At 41.9% G+C, this 16,551-nt stretch overlaps 1 protein-coding gene across 8 annotated transcripts; it reads right to left on the minus strand.

Moving 5' to 3' along the window:
• Positions 1–1,607: 1,607 nt before the first annotated feature.
• Positions 1,608–16,286, minus strand: rxrba (retinoid x receptor, beta a). Of its 8 annotated transcripts, none has more exons than XM_018754423.2 (13): positions 15,547–16,286; positions 14,271–14,450; positions 13,852–13,878; positions 13,107–13,260; positions 12,583–12,762; positions 11,614–11,637; positions 10,571–10,731; positions 10,130–10,259; positions 9,608–9,740; positions 7,790–7,831; positions 7,093–7,184; positions 4,514–4,619; positions 1,608–4,361 (listed from the first exon to the last, which is right to left on the minus strand). In XM_018754423.2, the coding sequence occupies exons 2-13, from the start codon at positions 14,415–14,417 to the stop codon at positions 4,214–4,216; spliced, it is 1,344 nt and encodes a 447-aa protein (XP_018609939.1). In that variant the 5' UTR covers positions 14,418–14,450; positions 15,547–16,286; the 3' UTR covers positions 1,608–4,213. The 8 variants fall into 8 exon arrangements, with proteins under 8 accessions (XP_018609939.1, XP_018609931.1, XP_018609933.1 ...); XM_018754415.2 differs by having other exon boundaries at positions 14,271–14,500; XM_018754417.2 differs by lacking the exon at positions 13,852–13,878 and having other exon boundaries at positions 14,271–14,500.
• Positions 16,287–16,551: the final 265 nt, after the last annotated feature.

Here is a 16,551-nt window from a genome sequence, read left to right on the forward strand (position 1 = left end):
GGAAACTGCAATAGTGTCCCAACTAAAATCATGTATTTATCATGTAATATAGCAATATCTGTTCGCCCTACTTCCCAAACCCTTACAGGCTTTCATTTTCAAATATAAACTGTAATCTGAAAAACACCAAATGCAATAAAATGGAAGAAAAAAAAAATCTGAATGAAACTCATGAATAAAGCTGAGAGCTCTAGTTTAACCGTTCATCTGCCCTGATGCAGCCGCAACGACGCAAAGCACAAGCGATTCAGATGGCCGGTAGATCCTCACACGGGGGCGCTCAGCTCAAGAAGCTGTGCTTGAGGCCTTTCACATTGTCCATCCCTTTACGGCAACTGGGCAGAAGTTTCCCCATACGCACGATTCTTAAGGAAACCAAAATTGCCATCAAGGTATGAAGAGGAAAAAAAAAAAAAAAATAGACCGTGTACATGTGACGCCTCCAACTCACAAGGGAAGCCACAGTTCATTCCAACTGGAGCTTCTGCTAATAACTGCTCATCACATCCAGGACAGGAACACTGGAGAAACACACCAGTCTGGCTCCAACAAAAACTAACATCAAGTAATCTGGAAGCAACATTGTAATGTGGTTTTGGAAGAGTGGGGACAGGTTTGTGGAGATATTCGACAGTGCATCAACTGTTTACATCATCTCATTTCTTGAAACACTTTAGGCCTTTACACTGGCTCCTCATTTTAGGAACACTTCAATAATGAATTTAAAATTCATTTAACAGTTTAATTTTCTTTACCAATCAACTTCTATCTATTGCAGACCAAAAGCGACCTGCATTTGCCATTTGCAATAAGCACACCTAAAGAGGAGAGCAGCGTGGGACTGCTTTAATTCAACCCACTTTGTTTACAGCTCATGCCAGGTGTTTGTGAGTGTTGATGATCAATAAGATGAGGGACAATGCCCACGGCTGAGACGAATCAAGCCAGCAATGAGTAGTAGTGGTAACGCATTTCTATTTATCATATACATTTAAAATGTATTTTTATTTCCAAGTTTTTTATGCATACAATTTTAATGTAGTTCAAGAGCTTTCTATTACAGCTTTAGTTTTTTTATGGAACCTAGAATGTGAAGATATCAGGGAAAACCGTTTCAAGTTTTGTGACTCACTTTGAATATTGACTTAGAAATTTGAACAAATCAAAATTACAGACTTCTTGTTTGTAAGGTGAGCAGCCAGTGTAATATGCCATTACATTCTTTCATAATCAACGTCCCAACATTTGGTGCACAACCATCATATGGCACCCCTCCATACACCTCTGTTCAATGTCTCAACACATTCGTCTATACGGGTCTTTAATGACGTAGGATCACATACAAAATTACTACTGGGGACAACTGGATAATCTGCAAAAAAAGGGAAGAGAGGATGACAATATCAAAGCAGGTCAAGACGATGACAACTCACATCTGCTTGTGAAGGAGGGGACACCAGGGCATGACCTTCACTACATAACACTGCTCTGAGCGGTACAGCTCCAAAACCTGGAGCCACGAAGACCTGTGTCGAGTGCAACGCAAGCCCTCTCTTTGTGGTAGGTTTACAGCAAGACACACTAAAAGGAACTGTATATATATATATATATATATATATTCACACACATATTACATGTGCAGTAGAGTACAATACACTGCTTGATTTTACCTTCCTTGTATCATTGGTACCTAATCTGTGGTATGTACAATCTTCCAAAACACCCTGTTAGGACTGCACTGTACCTAATAAAATTCTATGCATATGTTACATACTGGAGTGTTAACATTTGAACGCAAAGATCTGACGTGCTAATTTACAGGTTGTTTGGGGGAAGGAAGAGTCGAGCTAAAAATCACATACCGACTAGAGTAAAATAAAAATCACAGATCTGAGGGCATCTGTGTACTTGCATAATGTTTGCAGAGGTTCAGTGTGTACGTCACGCAGTTGGCGAGAACAAATCACACATTAACGTGAGGCTTCACCGATCGTCACGTCAAGCATTGCTTGTGTGGGCACAAATGCGTGTGAACATGGGTGTGCAATACACAGCACTTCATCAGGCATACTGTGCGTTACTGTAGCACCTAAGTACAAAAACTGGACCGCTGTTCAGGCAGCATTCTTGACATTTCCCTCTTCCACCAACGATGTATACCTAACACACAATATAGATTGGTTGTTACTATACATACGTATGTATATCCCAGCTTGGGGTAGTTTGTTCTGCATTTCCAGATTCATATTTGTTGTTTTAAAAGCTTCCAATAAACTGTTTATGGGACTTCATTTCACAGTGTGTCCTTGATAACTGGTGGAAAACCAGTGTAAAGCCAAAAAAAGATCAAGCTTAGTTTTCATGCCATACTAAATTTATGAATATTAAGGCATGGAAATCTAAATATGTATTCCCTGGCCCTATCCAGAAATAAAAAGGTTTACTTCAATTTCCAGGCAATAAAATTTTACCATAGCTTTTTTAAAAAAAAAAAAAAACACACTAACTATACAACCGATTTCAGGTAATTTCTTTCCTCAACCTGCCACTGTGCCCGGCCTACAGCTTTATTACAACAGCATTTTTAAGAATGATGCCAAGTACAAAAAAAAACAAAACCCAAAAAAGAACACACAAAACTCTGGTCATATGACCAACACAGAAATAGATGCCGTGCCTAAGGCCGGAACAGCTCACCAGGTCTGAGCTTATGCTGATCTGTGACACACAACAGGGAAGTGCTGCAACTGCAACTGCACCCCCTGCTGCACAGGATAATAGTGCATGTGGCCGATGAGCCATTTAAACCACTAGGGACCATGAAGACAAAGTTAATGAGCTCACGGCAATACAAAATATATATATTTTATATATATTTCACTTAGCCTGAGTGTACACTGTTCCCCTGCCTTATGGTTAACTAATGTTGTAATGTGCACAAGTCCCCCCCCCACATATGTGTTTACAGTGTGTGCATGCATGTGTGTAACTGCTCCCTCCCAAACCCTCTACACTATATGCATAGAACAGAACGTCCCAGTGCCAGCTGTGAGGGTAACCCACGTCTGTTGGTTTTCAGCTCCAAATCCAGAGTCCTGCTGGTGAGCTTGAGCCATATCATCAGCCCAGAGTCCTCAAAGAGATTTACTGGTTCCTCTGAGTTCAACATGGCTTCCTGGCTAAGCAGTTCCTTTCAACTGGGGGTTTAAAAACATTGGGCGTGCCGCCGTCTTATATCAGAGGGCTTGAAAGGGTGGTGTTTTCTGTGCAATAGTGCAATTTCCTGTTCATAAAACACTTTGGTCTGTTCTTGGCGCAAAGCAAAAACAATTTATAACAACAGCTAAATCAGGGGGACTGGGCTCTATCAGAGCAGGCAAACCACAGCTGAGAAGCCGGAGTAAAGGAAATGTTCAGCAAAACTACTCATTCCACAAATACATAGAAAGCATACAGGGTACCATGGGTTACACTTAAAAGCCTTCAGGATTAAAAATAATAAGTTCTATACCATAAAACTGCATTTGGGCAAGAAGCTGGGCATCTGCCATAGCCAGGCGAACAAGACTTCAATTCAAGAGCACAGTACTTCAAGTTCAGTTCAAGCACCAACTGAATACATCACACAAGATTCAGTGTTAATTCCCCAAGTCAACCTATGAAGCACACCTAAACTTAAAAAAAAAAAATGCAAAACTGGCTAACATAGAATTAAGATTTTTTTTTTTTTTTTTTTTTTTTTTTTTAAAGCATTTGTTCAACGTTTTCCACCCAACAGCGTCAAGGGTGTATGTTGACATATGGACACGGATAATACGTTCAGTCAGGTAAGAGAAGGGGGGTGGTCCAGTATCAATATTTGTGAAACAATGTTCACATCACTAAGTGGTGGCAACATATCCCCCAGCATAAAAGAGACCTTCCAACTGGCAGTTTAAGTCTAGATATTTAAAGCCACTTTAAAACACACACACACACACACACACACACACACACACACACACACAAACCTTTAAAACGGAAAGACACAAGGTGGCATTTGTCTTCATATAGTGTGCAGAAATAGGGGGGGAAAGCATTTCTGACCACACAGGTTCTCTTGTATATGCATGTTACTCAAGGAGCCAGAAAGCTGAAAGGGAACTGGAAACCAGCAGACATGGTGTCACCCTCCCTACCCCCAAAGACTGAGCTTTCAGAAGGAGACTGCCTCCTATGTCAATTGATGGGGTGCCTCCAGCATTTCCATGAGGAACGTATCAATGGGGGTGTCACCAATCAGCTTGAAGAAGAACAGGTGTTCCAGGCATTTCAAACCAATGGAGCGCAGTGCTGGTAGTCGTAGGAGAAGCTTTGCAAACCTGAAATGGGGCAGTGAAGGGATAATACCACATCAGCACTGTTTTTACTAAACGCCAACCACTGTCAACACGGTGTGCAAACAAATGACCATCCATTTCCTGCACAGTGGAGGCCTTTCCACTGTGTATTTCCTGGAACAGATGCAGCTCACCTGCCCTGCTGGTCAGGGTATCTCTGCTTGCAGTAGGCTTCCAGAGATGCATACACCTTCTCTCTCAGCAGCTCCACTTCATTGGGGTTTGATAGGCCCTTAGCATCTGTGACAGTGGTATTACAAAAAATTAAATGTTATTAAAATTACCACTACTGTTGTGTCTGACCTGCCAAACTGTTCCCATGTGTGTCTCTGCTCATCTTTATTGGCTTCCTGTAGTTACCAGTATCAAATTCAAGCTTTTGGGTTATTGCCTATGATTTGGAATAAGGATCAATACCACTGACATGATCAATCTGTACACTCCAGCAAGAGTGCTGTGCTCCTCCATTTTGGCTGCTTGCCTGTTCTGCTCAAAAGGGGTCCAAAACCAAAAGCCTGCTGATTCTAAGCCTTGTCACAGATGTTATGGAGCAAATTGCTTGTCCCTGAGAAATGCTGACTCCTTCCCAGGATTCAAAACAGTCTCAAAACATGTCTTTCATCCCAATTTCTCAGCAAATCTCCTGACAACTATTTCCAAAAACATTCTATTTCATTAATTTCTATGGGCAGCAGGTAACTGAGTGGCATGAGCTCTTGAAGGTTCAAGTCCTGCCTCCTACTGTAGTATCCCTGAACAAAGTACTTAATTACTTCAGCAACAATAAACCAAATAGAAAAATGAGTAAATCATAAGTAGCTTAACACAACAAGCTGCTGTGGAGAAAAGCACTAGTGGAACAAATACATGCTACCGGAGTAATGTGTAGCAGCCAAACACAAACATCTTACATATAAGCTATAACTGAGTCTCAGTGTCTGAAACAGAATCTGTTGTGGAATGTATTTTTGTATAAAAACTATAAATGCAAAAACATGCACTTGCAGAAAACCCATCTGCCAAACTAATGTCAATGCCATGGTCCAAGGTGACTTGCAATGTTAGGTTTGTACAGCAACTTCCAATTATATACCAACCTTTTATACAGCACAATATTTTCAATAAAAGGAGTTTTTTTTTGTAAGTACCTTACTCAAGAGTAGTGCAGCAGAAGCAGAGAACTGAACAGAGAATCTTCATAATGCAAAGTAATGGTCCTAGCATCTAGCTACCTGCTGCCATGTCATTGTCTGAAGACATGGGTTGGCAGAAAATCCTGTTTTGATGTGTTTATCTTGCTGGTATACAGAGAGTGCCTATGTAAAGGGTGTATTTTACTGTAGTATTACTTTTGTCAACGTAAACTATTAATGCATTGTATACATAAATATGCCAAGCATGTCACACGTTTTAAAAGTACAACAAATCAGCGCACCTGAGATATTGAGATACAGGCAGTCTCCGGATTACGAACATCTGACTTCGTAACTATGGGTTGTACGTAACCACCACCTTACTGACCGGAAGTTATTTTTGTCACCCTTAAGTAACAATCAAATGAACACTTTATAATTAAGCCTATTAAAAATTCGAGTTACATACAATGGCTCGTAATAACAAACGGGCACTACTTTGCAATGTGCATCAAAACATTGTGCGTCTACAGCTGTTTGTGGGCTCGTGGGTGGGGCACATGAGCCCGAGATGGGACAGTCTTCCTTCTTTTCAGTCAGACCACACTGCTATTAATGTCTTGTGTGTTACTGAATTTGGCTTTAATTTTTTTTTTTGTTTTTACCCTCCTAACCATTGCACCAAAATGTAAATGTGGCGCAAGTGATGGCAATGCATCCAAGAAAAGGAAAACAATCACGACAAAATAAAGTGGAAATAATAAAGCGATCAGAAAAAGATGAAACTCCAACGAACGTTGGAAAAGCAAACATTAAAACTTCTTAGTTTTGCACGCAGGCACACGTGCATACACTCTATTATAAATACTATATTTGTCACAACCCCACCCGCAACTGCAGTCGGAGCACTCTGCTATAAAAGACACTTCTTCCCAGTTGCATAATCTCACTCGACAACTGTCCCCTCTGCATTCTCAAACCTACCTCACTTTGCTCTTCCAAGTCCTGTCCCTCATCAGTCCCCAGTACCGTTCCACGTCTCTTTGATAACGACCGCCCACCTTGTCTTTCGACCACAATTTCGGATCCTCGCCTCTGTTCAGTTCACCGATCGACCCACCATTTGCCCACCCCATGACCACAAGAACACGTCTAGTCCTTTGATTCTGAATAAACGGTCTTGCACGTGGGTCCAGCCTCCTCCGTGTCCCGTGTTCATGACAGTAATAACATTTCTCTTTCTGTGTCTCTCGATTATGAACACTGTATTTACATTTATTCATATCATCATCATTGTATTATTACTGTATTGTTATATTAAAGATGTTTTAGCATATCTGGAAGTGTTTAATATTTTGTATGTGCGGAAATGTACACAATATACTATATACTAAAACAAACATTTGACAAACTGACGTCAGACACGAACTGTACCAATTTATGCAAAAATCCGACTTAAGGACAGACTGAGGAATGAAACTCGTTCATAATCTGGGGACTGCCTGTACACGGAACAGAAATGCAACAATACAGGAAGTAGCACTGCGTGAATCTGGCCCAAAAAGAGGTCAGGTACATACCTGGATTGAACAGGATGATTGCCCGGAGACAGCCCAGTTCTGTCTTATCCATCTGCATGTCTCTCATCTTGCTGACCAGTTCTGTGAGCACCCTGCAAAGGAATTAAGGAAGGGATGGGGCAGGAAAGTTGTGTGAAAGGGGCAAAAGATTGGAGGATGAGGGGTTAATGAGCTGGCTTCACAGAACAATTAACTGTCAAAAGGTAGGATTGGAAGCCTCTTGTCTTCACTGCAAATATATCTGTAATAACTAAAGCAGAAGAGAGGCTACCAGAGTGAATATCCACTGTCCTGCTGTAGTTACTCCACTGAAATGTTCATCTGTTTTGTCTGACCCATATTTTAGGTGTAATTGCCAGCGATTCATAAATGGTTTAGGCCTGATATAACAACAGGCAGTTCAGGTTTCTCAGTTCAATGTTGGTTAATAAGTGCTTGGGACTCAGAGGCCTTTCGGGAAAAGAATGATAAGGCCTCTGGGAGACAGCCAGCTTGCAGCTTTCTATGAATCAGCCCTTGACCGCAGCTTTCTGACCAGCAGTGCGTACACTCTGACAGAGGGGTGAGCACTGAACCCTACCACACACAAGCCATCTCTTCACCTGAGCCTTTTGTACTTCACCTCCCCCATGCTAAACCCAGAATACCCTGTTCTGAGCTGTGGTGAAAGGACAGTTTGATCGTGTGGTGTTATTACCTGTCAAATATGGCCCCCACCTCTGCATTGTGCGCACTCTCCCTGTGTATTCAATCAGAACGTGTTATTACAATGTCATTACTTGGCACTTGCATTTTTATACATTCTCATTTGTCAATCACATCATTTTTTTTGGTTCCAGTTTAGACTGTACTTTCAGTTGGGGCCAGTTCTTTATGTAACAAGCTGCAGGCTGCTGAGGAGAGCTAAGCCTGTCTTATTCATCTATGCGGTCCTTAAATCAAACTAAGTATTCCCAGAGTACTGCAAATTGCAATGTTTGCAATTCCCTTAGACTGCAAAACCAGTGCTTTAATTTCACAAATGCCATTTAATTTCTGCAGCAACTGAACAATTGACTAAATACATTTAATTCGCTATCAAAATTAACCATAAGACTTTTTTTTTTTTATTATTATTTAAAAATGACCTTAGAGTCACAATTAGTGTTTTGCAGTGTGAGATTCAACCTACACATTCCAACCTTACACTTACACATTTCCCATGGGGATTAAACTAATTGTGCAGCACCTCCAGTAATGAGGGTCTCATGAAGCACATGGCTAGCTTCACCCCTTGGGGGGGTTCCACAATGGTAGCAGCCATGGCAACAAAGCAGATTACATCCAACAGTTTGTAAGGGTATTTTTATAACAGTACAAAAGCACTGGTGTTACAGCAACGCACCAAAAGCTTATAGATCAGAGAAATCAGAATTTAATTGACTCGAAAACCCGTCTGAAATCACGCAAGATGGTCACGGTAAAAAGGAAAATGCATCTTTCCTTTGGACACAGACATATAAACTGACAGACCAAAACAAGTTTAACATTACAGTGATAACGTGCACACAAACATAGCTGATATCACAGAATATGCTGGACTGCAAAAAAACCTGTTATCAGTTAAACCTAAAATTTTTTTAAAATTAGCAAATAGAGTCTTACTGCCAAAGTGACATTAGAAAACATTTGGGTGGTATTAATAAGAATGCAATTCCTAAATGTACACTTACCTACATTGTTAGACCAGCACCATGCAATGCAATACTTTGACAGGGTCAGATATTTGTGAAGACATCCGGTCATGAACAAAAGCCAAGAGATGTGTTTAAATCTAGCGAGAACATGTTCTGTGTCTTGCTGACATTCAAAACAGCAGTGTGTTTATACGAAATACTAACCCTAACACTAAGTAACACATTTGTTTGTCTCGATGTCCTTAGATGTATGATATACCCTAACAGTGAGTTTACTGTGTACATGGAGGTGGTGCTGGTGGAAGCACCATGATGGAAGGACAATGAAACAGAACAGTGCGGTTATTTCATATAGCTTTGTTTTTGAGCAGGGAGCACTGACCGTCCTGACCACAAAACGCTGTCTGTGCCGTTTTAATGAAGTCTAAGTTCATTCAATGTCTTAGTTTCACTGGAAGACTGAATTTGACTTGAAAGACTAGACCACACCTACATCAACCCAAAGGCCAAGCTTTTAACTGTAGTGTGTTCAATTCCAAAGAAGAAATTATCTACTTTAAGTTCTAAAGATTACGCGTTCCATGTGCTTCTGCATGTGAAACAAGTATGAAAAATTAACCTCTACTATAACCCTACAATATAATACCAACCGATGTCTCCGATGCAGGTACTTTAACTCAGCGAAATAATGTATGAATTAAAAATATTTCTCAGTTTTGAAAACATTGGTGCACTGAAGATTTCTGTACTCTGTTGGGGTGGAAACATGCTGGCAGCCAAGAAAGTGCAAGCACCCATACAGAGAAAGAGCACTTGTGTCAACATGCAAGTGTTTTTACCTGTCAAAGATGGCACCCACACCAGCACTATGTGCGCTGTTGCGATGAACATGAAGCCCTGTGGCTAACAAGATGCCATCTTTCACTGTGATGGAGCGGTGTGAGAAAGATGCAATCAGGAGCTCATTCCAGCCTGCAGAGGGAAAATGGGGAGGGTGGAGAAGATGTCACAAAGCAGAGTTTCTGGCTCTGAGCTAACCTCATTAGCTACCAAAGTACTGGCCTCAAATTACATTTACTCTGCGGTAACAGGGACAAACTGAGGTATCCAGGCAGGCTTGATAACAGCTATAATATACAGTGCGCCGCTTTGTTCAGCCACTGTTGCTATTCGGAGCTCCATTTTTAACACCAATAACTACTAAAGCATTTACAGGAGGGGGAAAAAAAAAAAAAAAAAAAAAGAGAAAGTAAGGTGAACACATGAATCAAAGGGGCAACAGAGAAAAGAAGGATCTGAAAGAGGGGAGAAAAATAAAACAGGGTGTTCCTACCACATTGGACCATACAGTGAATTCTCACCAGCACGCAACAGGATGACCTGGTCATCCAGGGGCAGCTCAGAGAAATGTGGGATTCTCTTAGCCCACTCCACCAGGGTGAAGAGCTGCTTGTCTGCTGCCTGGCAGATGTTGGTCACCGGGTCGTTGGGCTGGAGAGAAGCACTACGTCAAGTCACTGGATGCAAGCACTTCCTTAGAGACAGCAGTATTTTGAACAAGACTGGTTTTTATAAAACTGACCAATTGTGGCAAGAAATGTCAAAAATTCTAACTTTAACCTGAAAGCTGCACTGCACCTTTTCAAGTTACTAAAAATTTGCTAGTCTAAAGTATTTCAAAATGTGTAATATCGCATTTAATAGCATGTTGTGATGCTGGACATGTAGACAATTCTAGGCTGGTAATTTTACGTTGGCAGGAAGGGTTCTTGTTAGATATGAGGGCATGCGTGTCCTCTTACCGAGCTCCCGCCGGAACTGCCGTCTGCATGCAGCTCAGTCTTCTGTTCTACAGCCATCTCCGCCTCCAGGATCTTCTCCACAGGCATCTCCTCATTGACAGCGCTGGTCGACTCCACCTCCCCGTCTCGATCCTTATTCCTCTGACGCTCCTCTTGCACCGCTGCGAGGGGAAGGGGGTTGTGATGAGAAAAAAAAGGGGAGGGGGGACACAAGGCAACGAGGACAGAAGACAAAGGATGAGAGAGAAAACGACGGACACAAATATATACATTTCCTAGTTAGTTCAGACAACTTCCATTCATTCTTTGACATTCACACTTGCATACAAAGCTTTGTCAACAAACCATGTGACCCAAGGGGCTCTCGACCAAGGAAGATGTATCTATTCTATCTACATGTAGGAAAATGGAATTAGGTAAGTGAATGACGGACAAGAGTCAGAATGACAGGAGGAGTCACATTAACAGCATTATACAGACAGAACGAGCACCATGGTCAAAAATGTTTTGAAGAAAGTTTTTAAAATTGTGATAAATGTTAAACTGCTGCCAAAGGTGACACTGTTCTCTTCCATCTGGAAGACAGTTTTGTGTCTCCCCAATAGATATAACAGCAAACAGAGACAGACTACAACTGAGTCAAATCCATACATCAGAAACACCACATCTACCAGTGTGACTGCCGAATTTAAATTTTCCCAAAAGGAGAAAAAAAAAGAACTGTAAAAGCATGAACCCAAAAAGTTACAATAACCATGTACTGCATTTGAAAAATATTTGCAGCTATTATTATAGTGCGTATATACACATATAGAAAAAGACTTCAGACTTCAAATATGGTGTGCTGGCAAACAGTATCTATGAATGCTAGACAAAACGAATGGAGCTGAGGTGCAATTCAGAGCTCATTCTTTAAATTCATGTATTAAACTATAATGTTTTAACCAGCTCTAATCCTTGCCTAAAATGCAATTCCATTCATGCAGTCCTGCCTTGTCACACACACAAACACAAACACGCCTCCACTTCCTTCTTTTCCTTACATCGCTGTTGTTCATCTTGGACCACTACAGATGGAGGGAGAAAGAGAGAACGAGAGAAAAACAAAAGAGGGAGAGAGGGGGGACAGGGGTTAGTTTGTAGGTATCGCTCCCTCTCTCCAACTCTTTCGCTCGTTCTGTCCATCCCCTGCTGCCGTTTCTAGCCTCCACCACACTACATTAGATTAGGGAGCCCAGCGACCCACCGTTTCAAAGTGCAGAGCCCTCCACTTTCCCCCCAGCCTTCACTAGTTGCCCACTGTGGACTGGTTTGGTGGTGGGTTGAGCTCCACTCAGTAGCACATACCAGGTCACCATTGAGGCATCTGACACTGGATGTGTTTGTTGAGAGGTGGATCAGTTGGAGCAGTTTTACACTGGCATAGTGCCACTGGTGCGCATAATTTGACCCCATTCTCCATCCACCCCCACACACACACACACACACACACACACACCTCTGTGTCCTCCAGTGTAACATCAGCATTGTGTTCATGTGCACACAGGTCAAAGTAAATCCAATCAGCTCAGCCTCCCCCCCTCTCTTCCTCAGCATCTTCCTTCACCAAGAGCCTGCAGTCCAACAGCTACTCCCCATCATCCACATCACAGGTCCATCATCATCCACCTCTCTTTCTCAGTTTCACCTCGGCTCATATGTGCCCCACATTCTGGGGTTTAGCAGAACTCCACCTGTCACTGCCCAAACTGTTCTATATCACTGCTCCCAACAGGACCAGCAGAATCCCCATTACCTTGAACAGGACCTCTCCGCACAACTAACTCAAGCAAAGAACGGGGCACATCAACAGTAGTACAACACAAACACCTTTGCAAAGAATACATTGTTAGCATACTTTAAATATGCAACCAAGATCTGTTAAATCAGATCAAAATATTAAAGTACTAATCACATATGTTTCTAACAAGAGAAAGTTCAAGGATTGATGTCCAGAGGCCACCCCCTCTTACCTTCTCTCTTCATGCCCATAGCCAGGCACTTCTGGTAGCGGCAGTATTGGCAGCGGTTGCGCTGGCGCTTGTCCACCAGACAGTCTTTGTTGTCCCTGCAGGTGTAGCTCAGGTCTTTGCGCACCGTGCGCTTGAAGAAGCCTTTGCAGCCCTCGCAGCTGTACACACCGTAATGCTTACCTGTAGGACAGTGAGCAAGGAACAGGGCACAAGGAACAAGATGGGCAGAAAACAGCAGACAGGAGGGGAGGGAAAGGGAAGATAAAGGGGCAATGGAAAGAAAGCATTCACCACGTAACTATATGATTCATATACTATAACCATGTAGTCAAATCACCTGCAGTATCAGTTAAGAAAACATTAAGCTAAATTAAGTTAGTTTTGCACTGTTCAATGAAAAACTTCTGTTATGTACACTAACGCTAGAATACAGCGACATTCTATCTTTGTAAAACAGCAGAAGAAATTAAAGCATTTCACAATGATCCATGTCCCCATTCCCTTTTCCCTCAAGCCCCACTCACCAGAAGAACGGTCACCGCAGATGGCACAAAGACGTTTCTGGGACACCATGGGTCCAGGGCTGTGGGTTGACATAGGCTTCAGGCCGAAAGGTGGCTTCACGTCATCCGAGCTGCTGACTGCATGCAGCCCTGACATGGACACCGTTGAGTTGATCTGAGAACAAGAAGAAAAAAAGAGGCTAAACTACAATTTATGAAGTAATAAGGAAGACATTTTTTTTTTTGTTCTAAATGTTGTGTAAAGAAAAAAAAAAGGAATTAATGAAAAGTGAGCAGAACTTTATCAGAACAACCAATCTACTGACACTAAAACTCGGTTAATCCAAGCATTTAGTTTTGTGTTGGAAACTCCATGTTCTGAAATACAGTAAAAAACATCAGACAAAACCACCATACGTTGTACATACCTGCAAACAAGTTTTAAAATATGCCTTGTTGCAAATTACTTCCCATTTACAGCCCTGGCATAAAAAATATAGTAGCAGAGGAGTTCAAGAGTCACAAGTATAATCTCCACACAAGAACTTCAGACAGTTCAATACCAACCATTGCTCACAGTCACTGGTTACTTACAGAGGTGCTTAAAAGTTGGATAATTGAGACCAAGAGAGGGGTGTTAAAATCAAACCCAAGAAAACTTAAGAAGATAGAGGGATGAGTGTGAATTGCAGTATGTTTCACAGAAAAATGTATAAATACAGAACTGAAGAAACACAGAAAACAAGATGAGTAACTGCACTCTCACCTCTGAACTCCTGGAAAACACACTGATCTGCAATGGCAGAAAGGGGACAGATACATAGAGGGATGGGGCAGGCAGGCAGGATTAAGACTGCATGTATATGAAGTTTTACTTAAAATATGTGCATGTGAGTAACAGAAAAGATTCAACAGGTCATTTAAAAACAGTGCTTGACAGGAAGGCTCTGGTTCAGCTGAACAAAAACAAGAGTGAGAAGTAGCACAGTGTGACATGGAATTTTCTAGAGTGGGAGCTCACTGAGCACTTCCTGTTTATCATATCTGGTTGTTGTTTTTCTGAGCACCAGAATGGAAAACTGAATTTTTCCTCTTCTTATATGATGGCATTAAGTCTCTTTCAACTCCTCATTCCCCGATCTTGTTTTGGAGACAACAGTAGTGTGGGTGATACGAGATCCTCACCTGCGGGCTGCTGATGGGACCATAGCCCACCGAGGGGGTTCCCGGAACACAGGGTGATCCCAGCGATGAGCTAATGACAGAGAACGGGGAACCCATACTGCTGATGGGGCTGTTGACAGCTGTCGTCATGGGTGGCAGGGAGGTCATGGCAGCAGCTGAGGGTGCCAGAGGAGGCGAACGCTGGGCCGAGGGGGGAGACGACACAGAGGAGCTGTCGGGGCTGCGGGAATCTGGGGCAGGTTTCAGGAATTAAATCAAAAACGAACCAAACCATTTATCCATTTACTGGATTTCTCATTTCATTTCCGATGCTCTCCATTACTTGTTCTGTAACAATACCATAACTTGGCTGTTTTCCCACACCCTTTAATTGAAATACCAGGATTGGTCTCATTCTGAGACATGACAGTTTTAATAAATTGTATATTTTTTATCTTGCTACTGTACAGTAGAAGCCTGCTGATCAGAGAAGTTAAATCAAATTTTGGGCAGCAGGTAGCACAGTGATTAGAGCTGCCACCTTGCACTTAAAGGAACCAAGGTTCAAATCCCACAACCTGCTGTGGTACCCTCCGGCTGGGTACTGCTCTGAATTTATACTGTAAAATTCTCAGCTCTAGAAGTGGGCAAAACATTGAAAGCAGGTTAAAAATACGAGGCGCTTAATAAAAAGTTTCAGCTAAATAAAGTAATTTTAAAGCTCTTGTTACAAAAACATCTATTTGATATCAACTTGATTTCTTAGATCACATGATGAGGTACCAGAAAAGAGCAGAAGAAGCACATGGCCCTGACACTGTAAACAAAGAAAGAGGAGGGTACAGAAAGCCATCAGTCTTCCCAGAATCAAAGTGTTTTTTTCTTTAAAAAAAAAAAAAAAAAGGCAAAACCAAACAGGTGAAACCTCTCATGGACAGGCCCTGAACTGTACCGAAATTTCGGCGAAATAGTATAAAATCGAAATAACATTCAACATTGCAAAAACTTTTTCCACTGCAACAACAGACACCTGACATAATTATTAATGAAAAGTAAAGTAGATTACTATTAAATTAATTAATGTCGACGAAGGGGTGACTGAAATTGAAAATATAAAAATATAATAACAGGGCAGTGACTCTGAGGAATTTTAGTGGGAGATTACCGAAATTGGAACTGGACAGAAATTTTCTCAAACCCTTGAAAAGTTTCAATAATTTACGTGTGTAGGAATAAAGGGTTTGGTTTTTCACACTAATTCGTCATTTCAGAGGGGTTTCGGTGGAGAGTCTCTTACCTCGGCTGTCGCCCATGACGTCGCACGGCTGCGAGACACTGCGCTGCTTCGGGCGGCCGGCGGCGAAACTTTAGTCCGAGGACTGAGTTTGGGCCGGCGGTGTTTACAACGAATCGGTCACGCTACTATTTAGCTAAATTCCAGGCGGCAGGGAATCAGCGAATATGAAAAAAAAAATATCAGTATAAAAACTGCACGGAATCGGGTGGTGTGTTTCGCAGGTAACACGGAAAATGCGAGCAGGGTTTGTTGCCTCAGCCGGTGGCGGAGCTGTGGAAGCCCATCATGTCATGTCGAGTCGCACTGTGGTATTAAACAAACCTCGAGAAACTGAGCTGGCAATTTGCCTACTGACCTGATTACGAAAGCTAAATAAAATAAAACAAATAAGCGTATTATAAATACAAAAATGCTATTTTAAAACGTAAAAAACCGTCGGGCTCGCTAAACTCGTTACAAGGCGTTTACTCGAGTCGGTAGCTCGCCGGAAATTCTACCGTTTCGTCCTTAAAAATATCCACAAAATGCTGGGTTTCCTGCTACCCCCGTTTCGCTACTTCAGCTGGATAAACAACCCGGCATAAACATTAAAACATAAAAGAAAAGTGAAAAGCAAGGCCTGAGTTCTTCCTTGCCGCCCCCTCTTCTCCCACACTCTTGTCTCGTCGTCAGTCCTCCCCCCTCGTGCCTAAGAAACTGTATTCGATACAGATGAAGATTTCAGGACGGAAGCCATTTTGGATCACAGTGTCATGTGTCTGTTTAATACAATTGAGGGTAGGAGATGGACGCCATTATGGCTCCGTATTAAATGTCCCTTTAATACATAAAACGATCGAGGCGCACAGCCGCCATTTTGGATCATCGTGTTATATGTCTCTTTAACACACACGGAGATTGGGAAACGGGCGCCGTCGTGTCACATGTCTTTTTGCGAAGTTTATGTTAAAATGGAAAAGATTATTTTACAGAGTTTTTTGTTAATTTATGAATGTGTTTCTTTGA

Source organism: Scleropages formosus, chromosome 23 (genome assembly GCF_900964775.1).
Source record: "Scleropages formosus chromosome 23, fSclFor1.1, whole genome shotgun sequence".
NCBI classification, from domain to species: domain Eukaryota; kingdom Metazoa; phylum Chordata; class Actinopteri; order Osteoglossiformes; family Osteoglossidae; genus Scleropages; species Scleropages formosus.

Coding starts and splice junctions, on each gene's coding strand:
- rxrba (XM_018754415.2), bottom strand. Junction 12,763..13,106: donor CTGCGGTGACCGTTCTTCTG/GTGAGTGGGGCT, acceptor ACTGTCCTACAG/GTAAGCATTACGGTGTGTAC. Junction 7,832..9,607: donor GTGGGTGCCATCTTTGACAG/GTAAAAACACTT, acceptor TTGAATACACAG/GGAGAGTGCGCACAATGCAG.